At 51.7% G+C, this 12,465-nt stretch overlaps 1 protein-coding gene across 1 annotated transcript in view; it reads left to right on the forward strand.

Moving 5' to 3' along the window:
* The window catches only part of LOC144772455 (uncharacterized), a 28,061-nt gene extending 20,085 nt beyond the window's left edge, over window positions 1-7,976 (forward strand). Inside the window, exon 2 of the mRNA XM_078656791.1 lies at window positions 6,932-7,976. Coding sequence (XP_078512917.1) covers window positions 6,932-7,773 — 842 coding nt within the window. The 3' untranslated portion in view covers window positions 7,774-7,976. The remainder of the gene's footprint in view (window positions 1-6,931) is intronic.
* The last annotated feature ends 4,489 nt before the right edge of the window (window positions 7,977-12,465 follow it).

The following is a 12,465-nucleotide window of genomic DNA, read 5'->3' on the forward strand; positions in this document are numbered from 1 at the left end:
GTGTCTCCATTTGTACGGCCTCCTCCGAGGGTAGAGTCGATACGGGGGATGGGGAACTTGAGTTGGCCTGAGAAACATGATCCAACACTATAGGAGAATTCAGGTCAATTAAACAATGGGATGTATATGGTGACCCATTAGTATTGATAGCTTGATTTGGCTCATTAATAGTTATCTGGGGTGGACCTTCCTGGAAAATCAGAGGGAAGTCATCAGTATTAAATACGTCTGCATCTGTCTCTCCCATGCATAAGGCGTTATTTGATAAATGAGGAGTTAATACCTCTTTTTGTACCAGGGCTGGGAGTTTGTGTTTAAAAAGTTCGATAGAGAGGCGACGCTCAGCTCGCTTCTCTGCCAGCGCTATCTCTCTGTCTATTTCCCTGGTTGCCCGTGCAAAGTGGTTGTCCAGAGGACCTAGTATAGTGACCCCTACTGTAGAAGGCAAGGAAGAGTTTAATGCATCTGAAGACATGCTAGTGCCTCTGATCAATATTGGTAAAGGTGATGGGGGATGACAATTAGTTTACTATCGTGATTTAGCACAATACTCAAGAAGTTACTAATTATCCTATTGGCGGGTATGAAACAGGGCTGATGGCAACTTACAGTTCAGGTTGCGGATATGCGGGGTAGGAGCGTCAGTCCGACGTAAGGGGGTGGGCCCAGCCCAGCCTCCTTTGGCCTCCGACGGCCACAGACGGCCCGCCCTTGTCCCGGGCTTCTCCCGGGACGCTCCCGCGCAGCGGAGATGACGTACGCTGTTTATAGGGGGAATGATAAAGTTGGGCGTGTCTGAACAGGGAGAGCTGCCCAGGTGACTCGGGCAGGCCAGCAACAGCAGAGACTCCTGGGAAACGGAGTCCAGTTGCCAGCACGCTCGCAGCCCTGCTCACACTTGCGCCTACAGCAGTCTTTGGTGACTCTTACACCCACTAGAGTCCAGCGCCTCGAAGCGGTACCCGCGGAGCGGGTCCGGCGAGCGGTGGCGCTTTCAGGGTCAAAGGCACTCGGGGTTTCACAGCGCCGGTGCGCTACAGCAGCATCCAAAGTCCAGTCTCAAACAAAGAAAAAGGACAAATCCCACGATGAAGGCAGGTCCGATAGTTTTGACCGTGAGGAGGTGGGCGTGTCTGAACAGGGAGAGCTGCCCAGGTGACTCGGGCAGGCCAGCAACAGCAGAGACTCCTGGGAAACGGAGTCCAGTTGCCAGCACGCTCGCAGCCCTGCTCACACTTGCGCCTACAGCAGTCTTTGGTGACTCTTACACCCACTAGAGTCCAGCGCCTCGAAGCGGGACCCGCGGAGCGGGTCCGGCGAGCGGTGGCGCTTTCAGGGTCAAAGGGACTCAGGGTTTCACAGCGCCGGTGCGCTACAGCAGCATCCAAATTCCGGTCTCAAACAAAGAAAAAGGACAAATCCCACGATGAAGGCAGGTCCGATAGTTTTGACCGTGAGGAGGTGGGCCTGTCTGAACAGGGAGAGCTGCCCAGGTGACTCGGGCAGGCCAGCAACAGCAGAGACTCCTGGGAAACGGAGTCCAGTTGCCAGCACGCTCGCAGCCCTGCTCACACTTGCGCCTACAGCAGTCTTTGGTGACTCTTACACCCACTAGAGTCCAGCACCTCGAAGCGGGACCCGCGGAGCGGGTCCGGCGAGCGGTGGCGCTTTCAGGGTCAAAGGCACTCGGGGTTTCACAGCGCCGGTGCGCTACAGCAGCATCCAAAGTCCGGTCTCAAACAAAGAAAAAGGACAAATCCCACGCTGAAGGCAGGTCCGATAGTTTTGACCGTGAGGAGGTGGGCGTGTCTGAACAGGGAGAGCTGCCCAGGTGACTCGGGCAGGCCAGCAACAGCAGAGACTCCTGGGAAACGGAGTCCAGTTGCCAGCACGCTCGCAGCCCTGCTCACACTAGCGCCTACAGCAGTCTTTGGTGACTCTTACACCCACTAGAGTCCAGCGCCTCGAAGCGGGACCCGCGGAGCGGGTCCGGCGAGCGGTGGCGCTTTCAGGGTCAAAGGCACTCGGGGTTTCACAGCGCCGGTGCGCTACAGCAGCATCCAAAGTCCGGTCTCAAACAAAGAAAAAGGACAAATCCCACGATGAAGGCAGGTATGATAGTTTTGACCGTGAGGAGGTGGGCGTGTCTGAACAGGGAGAGCTGCCCAGGTGACTCGGGCAGGCCAGCAACAGCAGAGACTCCTGGGAAACGGAGTACAGTTGCCAGCACACTCGCAGCCCTGCTCACACTTGCGCCTACAGCAGTCTTTGGTGACTCTTACACCCACTAGAGTCCAGCGCCTCGAAGCGGGACCCGCGGAGCGGGTCCGGCGAGCGGGGGCGCTTTCAGGGTCAAAGGCACTCGGGGTTTCACAGCGCCGGTGCGCTACAGCAGCATCCAAAGTCCGGTCTCAAACAAAGAAAAAGGACAAATCCCACGATGAAGGCAGGTCCGATAGTTTTGACCGTGAGGAGGTGGGCGTGTCTGAACAGGGAGAGCTGCCCAGGTGACTCGGGCAGGCCAGCAACAGCAGAGACTCCTGGGAAACGGAGTCCAGTTGCCAGCACGCTCACAGCCCTGCTCACACTTGCGCCTACAGCAGTCTTTGGTGACTCTTACACCCACTAGAGTCCGGCGAGCGGTGGCGCTTTCAGGGTCAAAGGCACTCGGGGTTTCACAGCGCCGGTGCGCTACAGCAGCATCCAAAGTCCGGTCTCAAACAAAGAAAAAGGACAAATCCCACGATGAAGGCAGGTCCGATAGTTTTGACCGTGAGGATGTGGGCTTGTTTGAACAGGGAGAGCTGCCCAGGTGACTCGGGCAGGCCAGCAACAGCAGAGACTCCTGGGAAACGGAGTCCAGTTGCCAGCACGCTCGCAGCCCTGCTCACACTTGCGCCTACAGCAGTCTTTGGTGACTCTTACACCCACTAGAGTCCAGCGCCTCGAAGCGGGACCCGCGGAGCGGGTCCGGCGAGCGGTGACGCTTTCAGGGTCAAAGGCACTCGGGGTTTCACAGCGCCGGTGCGCTACAGCAGCATCCAAAGTCCGGTCTCAAACAAAGAAAAAGGACAAGTTCCCTTTGTCAGGGGTATCGTGACGTGTGCTTATCTGGTTTTAAACTAGCAAAAGCATTACTCGGTGTCAACTGCTTTCTGTGGCACAATTAATTACACCATTTTCCTGTTATGTGCCTCCACATGTCATTCCATTCTCAAAAGTAGCTGCATCCATTGTTTGAAACCTGCTCTGCGTTTGTCAAACTTCCACCACCCCACAGGTGATCTGTCATGTGCCCTAGTGCAAAAACGAAAAGGGAGTAAAAAAACATGTATTACATATATTATAACAGCGAAAAACAACATCAGGCGGAAATCTACTACCCCTTCGATTGTCTAAGAATCCGGGCTGTTTCAGATCTAGTATAGCAAATCTGCATTTGGCCATCTTAAGTCTCGCAGGTTCCTGTAGAAATACTTGTTTTCCCACTGATCTTAATGGATTGATCAACTGACATAGCTTCCAATATCGATCCATCGGTAGCTTACAAAGATCCAATCATAGGAACAGAGTCATTGAATTGACTGAGATTGGCGCTTAGGGTCAGACTTTCAGAAAGATCACCTGTCTTAATAAGCAATTATCAAAATAAATCAGCATTGGCCGGGGTGAGGTTTCCTGGCTTTAGTCGCATCATGATAAAGATGAAGGCGATGTGCACATTGAATTTGACTATCCCAATCCCAATCTGACAAATCAGGAAAGGCTCTCTGATAAAATTGTACAATAACTTGCCAGAGGTCATCACCTTTCTCTCCTTTCTTCCTGAGATCCTAAGAGGTTGTTGAGGTGTTGGCCCTGTTTCCAAATCTTTGATCTTTGGACCAACATGAGTCAGCCATCATGATCTCTTAAGTGCCCTTGCAGAAGACGTTCCTATCTCCTTGGTATGCTGATGAAGCTCTGTGGCTTGCATAGTGAGTGCTGTGACTTTCCCTGTTATCTCAGCTGACCCGCGTATAATCCTGTAACATCTCAGAGTGTTGAACCTGTATAGGTTGGATAATAGCAAAAAGTGAGGGCTAAGATATGGCATGTATACAATATATATATATATATATATATATATATATATATATATATATATATATATATATATATATATATATATATATATATATATATATATATATATATATATATTTTCACTGAAAAAACCATGGGTTTCAGCCATGTTATAGTTAAAAATTAGCATTTCAAAAACCTTAGAAATTTACTGAAAAAACCATAGGGTTCAGCCATGTTATAGTTAAAAATTAGCATTTAAAAAACCTTAGCAATTCACTGAAAAAAACATAGGTTTCACACATGTTATAGTTAGCTGGACATTTCACTCATACAAAACCATTGAAATTCCCCAATTATAGGTAATTCATCTAACTATAACTCGCGCGTCCACAATGCACTGCTGATGACGTCACATATTACATCACTCAAGACATGGTTAGTGACATCACTCATGACATCACTCATGACATCTGAAATGACATCACTGATAACATCACTGATGACATCGTCCAGTGAATGTGTGTCTTTCTGAAAAATAAATATGTTTTATATATGTATATCTAAAGGTCGATGGAAGAAAAAATGTGTAAATAAGTGTCTAAATGGATGTTTTGTTTTGTAAAAATGATTGTATAACTGACTTATTAAGTGTATCTTAGCGAATACATATATTAGCGAGTAATGTTTAAATATGTAAATATCTATATCAGTGTCTCACTTTGTGTATAAGTGGCTGCATAGGTTGGTGACTAGCTACATGAGTGTCAATATGGGTTATTAGTTGGTTTTTAGAGTATCAGTATGAGTGTCTGTATGGTTTGGTGGGGGGTATTACTTACCGCATAGATGCATGAATGGGTGACTCACTGTTTGTATGTGTTTTGAAGACAGCATGTGTGCAGGACTGTATGGTTGGATGAGTGTGTGTATGGGTGTGTTAGTGAGTGAATCACTGTCTCAATAGTATCTTTATGAGTAACTACATATGTGTTAAACTAGTATATGTGAGTATTGATGTATATAAGTGAGTATATGTGAGAGCGAGAGATTGTAAGAGTTCCTGTATGAATAAGTATGTTTTTCTATAAGTGATTGTTTAAGAGAGTTAGGGTGTCATTAGGATAGCGGGCGGAAAGCCACCCCGACCGCCATGGAGGCGGAAACCAACCGCCCGCCTGCACCGCAGATACACCGGCGGCCATATTAGGATCAACCGCCACTAAAGACCGACCGCGGTGGAAGCGGGCCAAGCAAAGCCGTCCGACGCGGGCGGTTATGGTCAAAAACCGACAGCGGTCGGAAAAGCTGCGAAAAGCAACAACCTGCCGCAAGGACAGCGCACACACCGCACGGGAAATAAGGATATCCCCGAGGGTGTCGCGGTCGGAACCGCTGGTACCGACCGCCGCGGACGTACATAGGAGTGAATGGGAGAAATAGCGGAAGAGCTGCAGCATAGCCACCCTAGCGGACGGGACATGAAAAACATGGCGGACGATGCCAAAACACCGCAGTGATGCCAAACATTGCACAAATAAAATTAGCCATGCCCCCCAAAATACATAACACACATACAAATAAAGGAAATAAATGCAAATAAAAATAAAAAAGCACAGGACAACTCCCACAACACACCTGACACCCAAATTCCACTTGGACACACCCACACAGCTGAGTATAAAGCCACCCCCTTCCCTAACTATAATCCTTTGCTACACTCCAGAAGAGAAGGCCATACACCACATCTAACAGGAAAGGCAAAAGAGCACAGCACACACACACATCCACCACTACCAGCACCACCACCATTACACCAGCACAAACAATCCCCCAGCACACAACACACCTCACACGTCTACACCATACCCCTGCACCCACACCCCTGCAGTGGTTGAGGTGTTTGTGGGTGCAGCTGAGCAGTATACAGGCCTCCCCCACCCAGGAGCAAGTGTCAGCCATTGCACAGTTCACCAAACAGACTTACAGGCAGGTAGCCATCTTGTATCGGAGCACTGTTTGGGGGTGGGAGGGCTGTATCACTACTCCCAGCATGCCCCCTGGCCCACACTCCAGCAGCATGGAGGCCTCTCCCACCCAGGAGAATGTGTCAGCCATTGCACTGTCCACCCTCACCTAACAGGTAGTTAGCCATCTTGTATTGGAGGACTGTTTGAGGGTGGGAGGCCTGCACTACCACTCCCAGCACCCCCCCTGTCCCACACCCCAGCAGCATGGAGGCACCCCCACCCAGGAGCATGTGTCAGCCATTGCACTGTCCACCCTCACCTAACAGGTAGGTAGCCATCTTGCTTGTGATGTCTGTCTGTTGGAGGGAGCCCTGCACTCCCACTCCCACCATGCCCCCTGGCCCACAGCTGAGCAAAATACAGGCCTCCCCCACCCAGGAGCAAGTGTCAGCAATTGCACTGTTCACCAAACAGACTTACAGGTAGGTAGCCATCTTGTATTGGAGCACTGATTGGGGGTGGGAGGCCTGTATCCCTACTCCCAGCATGCCCCCAGGCCCACACTCCAGCAGCATGGAGACCTCCCCCACCCAGGAGCATGTGTCAGCCATTGCACTCTTCACCCTCACCTAACAGGTATCTTAACTCTTCCTGACGTGTGTGTGTGTGTGGTAGACCTGCATCCCTAAACGCAACAAAAATTGCATGCATTGCATTGACATTCAACATGTATGAGTAAATGATGTTCCTCTGCACTATGATATTACACACAGTGTTGCCATGAATTATACTACTGGTGACTTCATAATTGTGTAGTGTACAGACAGTCGATGATACGCAGATGACACAATACTTGCACAGTGCCCAACGCTGACCATTCCCCATCTACTCCACAGGTGATGAAGAACTCACTGCTGAGGACCACCCCAACGACCAGCAGAGCCAGTCTCCACCCCGGGCACATGGACTCTCAGATGTGGACTCCCAGGACAGTTTGGACGATGAGCTCCGGCCCGGCCCATCTGGTGTGCCACAGACCCAGAGGTCCCAGGCCCTCATCCTCCCCACCGCCACGTCTGATGCAACAACAGCGCAGCAGACCCCTGCTGTCACGGCCTCTGCCTCCACTGCAGCCACCACCACCAACACCGCCACCGCCACTACCACTAGTATCACCAGTACCACCTGCAGCACCCTCCCTGTCCCAGGGGATGACCATCCCACAGCAACGACTGTGGAGGGCAGGGAGAGAGTGCATGAACCCACAGTGGCGAGGGATGAGGTCTGTGGCAACAGAGCAGGTGGGAGGGCCAGGGTCACCACCAGACCTCGGGAGGAGTGGACACCATCCCTGGACCACTTCACCAGAGTTGTGCAGGCCTACCAAGAGGTCCAGAGACAAAGTGGCCGGTCCGATGAACTATTAAGGGAGCTCATCCTGCTGATGAGGTCCATCGATAACCACCTTGGACAGATGGTAGACCTCATGGGCCAGCAAGTGGCGTTGCAGAGAGACAGGCCTGTGTCCGAACCACCACCTCCGTTCACTCCTGTTGTGCCGCAGGATGACAATGCACCATCCTCCCCTGCGCCAACAGAGAGGGGCGAGTCCTCTAATGCCGCTGGCCATTCAGCAGGCCCCCCACCGCCAAAAAGATCTAGGGGGCGTCCAAAGAAGAGCCTGGGAGTCTCTGGAGGCAAAGCACCTGCCACACGCCAGTCACGGAGCCAGCCGTGAAGACAACCCTCTTCCCCACTGCATTCACTGTTTGGACTGTCTATCCCCACATTGCCTTGGCAATGGCACCTGTCTGTTGGACTGGGTCACCACATCCATGTGGTGTCTACTCTTGCATCTCATCGAACAGGACTGTCAACTCACTGCTCATTCCCCACCTTCATGTAAATATTCCCGCACAATTCACATGTCCACTTCCAAAATAAAATACCTGACGCACATGATTTTGTGCATTATCGTTTTTAGTGCAATATTTACAGTGTTGACAATATCCATGATGTGTCCAAATGATGTACAGTATGTAGGGCAGTATTCTTCTGTAGCACCTAGGGAGACACAACAGAACAACAGTCACTGGTCTCATTGTGGCATCACAGGCAGAACACTACACAAAACATACACAAGACACAACAGGCATACTAGACAATGGGCTGTAGGTGTGAACAAATAGGGTCCAGCATACGTCCCCATATGGAACGTCAATGTCACATTTACCACACACAGGTGACTGAACGTGTGCCTGTCGGTTACATCCGTGCATAGCCCTTCACAACAACAGCAACCACACAAGACAATGTACACGTTGTACCTCGACGGCCACCTTCAAGTGAAGTAGCAGTCGATGAGCTGCTGGCGCAGGTCTACTCCTTCCTCCTCTCCACTGTCCTCATCAATGGACTCAGGTCCCTGAGCAGGTGGTGGCCTTGGTTCCTCACCATCGTCCAGGAGCAGGTGGACCCCCTTGTGGATGGCCAGGTTGTGCAGCATACAGCATGCCACAACGATCTTGCACACCTTCCCAGGCGAGTATGCCAGTGCACCTCCGGTCCTGTCAAGGCAGCGGAATCTTGACTTCAGCAGGCCAAAAGTCCGTTCAATTACCCGTCGGCTCCTGCAATGGGCCTCATTGTAGCGGATGTCAGCCGTGGTCCTGGGATTCCTGAGGGGGCTCAACAGCCATGGCCTACTGGGATATGCTGAGTCAACTGTGAATGACAAACACCCATTGTAATGTTGCACAGCCAGAGTGCATCAGGTAACACACAGCACGCCATATCAGTAGGCATACTCACCCACAATCCAAGCAGATTCTCCATCATCCGTGGCACCATGCTGTTCATCATGATGTATGAATCATGCGCCGAGCCCGGATACTTCGCACACACATGAGATATGGTCATGTCCGCAAGGCACACCACCTGCACATTGATGGAATGATAATGTTTGCGGTTCCTATTAATGTGATCCGTCGCCTGTGGTGCCACCAGACCTACATGGGTGCAATCGATGGCACCAACAACATGTGGGATGCGCCCAAGGGGATAGAAGTCCCCCTTCACGGCAGCCAATTCTCCTTCCCTAGGGAAATGGATGTAGTGATTCCATACAGCATCATGGCTGCAAGAACATCCCTCAGCACCATGCTGAACATGGGCTGCAACATCCCTCCAGCGCTAGCCACGGTCTCCTGGAAGGAACCTGTTGCAAAAAAGTGGAGTGCTGCCATCACCTTGTATGTGAGTGTGAATGCTGTTGGATAGTGACGGTGAGGCTGCAGGTGGGGCTCCAATAGATCCCACAGGATCTTCAGTGTTGGTCTATCCAGGCGGAATTTCCGTATTATTGCCTCATTCTCCGTGTCCTCCAGCACTGTCAGGTGACGTAGGAGATTTGGCCTCGTCCTAATTGAGATGTAAAATTGAAAATGTCAGTGACAACCATCATGAGATTGCCACAGCACAAACCATCAATGAGGTCATGGGAAAACAAAGACTGCCTGAGAGATGCATGGCACACCAGGTTACATGGGTGGCCTTTTGATACACACAGAGGGCACACCTCTCCACTGATAATACACAAGTGCCACAAACACATCGGGGAATGTGAATGCGCACATACTGGAGAACACAATTCACATGTGCAGGCAATGTGCTGCAACATCCGCCAATGTCTTTGAAATTACCATGTCTGTATCATACCCATCTGCTGTACCTGTCACACCTTAATGCATCATGTAAACTCTGCACACATCCATCAACACAATGATCACAGTATCAGGAAAACTTTCAGCTGTGTGCATGAGCTGTTGTGAATGCACCAGTCTGATACGATACAATGCAGTGACACAAGCCTTGTCAAGGTCATCACTGACCCACAATAAATTGATTTGTACTACATCATTAACACCAGCTCAAGAGTGTCAAGCATCATCAGCCATCAAATGCATAACTAACATAGCAGGGACCACAGACCAAAGTGTGTCCCACTGAATGTGCGTCCACCTGTGGATGACATGGAAGTATGGCATTGTGTGTACAATGATGTGCCCTTCACCATGTTGCTGCTGTGTACTGATACACTCTTCAGGATTGACATAGCCATTAATGGTCATGAAAATAACGGTACCTGTCCCCGGCGGTGTGACGCCAGCAACACCCCCTTCACAAGTGCGGTAGCCATTGGCATATGGGCATGTTTACATGGCGGTGGGCATGCTCCACCGCATGCATCGCGGTACCTACCGCCTGTCCCCGGCGGTGTGGTGTCAGCACCACCCCCTTCACAAGTGCGGTAGCCATTGGCATATGGGCATGTGTACATGGCGGTGGGCATGCTCCGCCTCATTCATAGCGGTACCTGCCGCCTGTCCCCGGCGGTGTGACACCAGCACCACCCCCTTCACAAGTGCGGTAGCCATTGGCATATGGGCATGTGTACATGGCGGTGGGCATGCACCGCCGCATGCATCGCGGTACCTACCGCCTGTCCCCGGCGGTGTGACGCCAGCACCACCCCCTTCACAAGTGCGGTAGCCATTGGCATATGGCCATGTGTACATGGCGGTGGGCATGCTCTGCCGCATGCATCCCGGTACCTACCGCCTGTCCCCGGCGGTGTGATGCCAGCACCACCCCTTTCAAAAGTGCGGTAGCCATTGGCATATGGGCATGTGTACATGGCGGTCGGCATGCTCCGCCACCGCGGAGGCGGTCATTGGATACTTTTGAATGATGCACCATCGCGGTAGCCCACCCCGGGCACCTGCGGTGCATCACCGCCATGGAGCATTGCCTACAGCCAATGGGAACGATGATAGCGGTGGCATGATGCAGATTTGAAAGTCGCGGAAGGTGTCCTCCGCCACCGCGGAGGCGATCATTGGATACTTTTGAAAGAGGCAGACCTGGACAACCAATTGTTGCTGCTTTGCAGCTTCCAAACAACCCCAGGGGGCTATACATCTGTGGGAGTGAGCCTCACATTTCCACTGCTCACAGAGCCTGCTGCCTGGGACCCTCTCCTGCTGCTGCCTGAAGAGCCTGCTGCCTGGGACCCTCTCCTGCTGCTGCCTGAAGAGCTTTCTGCCTGGGACCCTCTCTTGCTGCTGCCTGGGACCCCCTCCTGCTGCTGCCTAAAGAGCCTGCTGCCTGGGACCCTCTCCTGCTGCTGCCTGGGACCCTCTCCTGCTGCTGCCTGAAGAGCCTGCTGCCTGGGACCCCTCACCACTCATTACCACCACAGGTGTTACATGTCCACAGGGAAGGCAAGGACAGAGAAGATCCGTGCCAGTCCATTCACAAGTGCGGAGCTGGAGGTCCTTGTGGACGAGGTGCTGGCACAGTACCCAAGGCTGTTTGGTGGTCCCAATGTAGTGGTAAGTCACCATGAACGTAGCTGCAGGGCAGGGGGGTGTCAGACGTGTAGTTGCGCAGCTGCAGTATATGCCTGGTGGCGTGGTGTCGTGTGAAACACTGACAGACAAGCTGTCTCCAGGGCAAGGGAGTGTGTGTGTCACAATGTCACTCTTTTATATGCCTGGACTTGCATGTGTGTGTGCTGTGTGTTACGTTGTAAGACATACAGAGCCAACGGTTGATAGCCATGTAGGTGCCAGGACAGTATTTGCATGTGTGAATATTCCTGTGTGCACCTGTAGTCTGAGTCAGTGTGACCCAGATAGTAGATTCAGTGCCTGCCCACCAAAACGATTATACATCACGAAACTTACATGCTCCTTGCTCCAGTTCCTTCACACTGAGTAGTAGATATGCACCATCTATGCCCTGGATTACTGCAGACCTACACACTTCTGTCGATGCATATTGTGTTGTGGCATCATGCATTTGTGGGAATATCATGGAGCATATACGCCCCAATGTGTGCATGCAATCACAAATGTCTGGGTCATGCATAGTGGCCTTGTGAGCGGTCCCCCAGTTTTGAAGGGAGGGAGGTTATAATTAGTCATGAGTCTGTGCTTGCTACTGTTCTGATAGATGTTGGCATCTGACATTGTGTAACTGGACATTTACCCTTCTTTTCTCTCATACCTGCAGTACACCAGCGTAAGACCTTGTGGAGGGCCATTGCAGAAAAGGTGCAAGCCCTGGGGGTTTCAAACAGACGGCGCACCCACTGTCACAAGAGGTGGGACGACATCAGCCGGCTGGCAAAGCAAGTGGCAGAGATGACCTTGGGGATGCTACCACACACTGGGCGTTTGGCAAGGCGCAGCATGACTCCACTGATGGGCCGCATCTTGGCAGTGACTCATACAGACCTGGATGCACGTCTGAGGGAGCATCGGCAGCAAGGCAGGAGTGGTGAGTATCTGGGGAGGGTGCATTTCCTGGCAGTGGATGCATGTGTACAGGGAGTGTGGCACCGGAGACCCATGTGATGTGCGTGCGG

Source organism: Lissotriton helveticus, chromosome 8, assembly GCF_964261635.1.
Source record: "Lissotriton helveticus chromosome 8, aLisHel1.1, whole genome shotgun sequence".
Classification (NCBI taxonomy): Eukaryota; Metazoa; Chordata; class Amphibia; order Caudata; family Salamandridae; genus Lissotriton; species Lissotriton helveticus.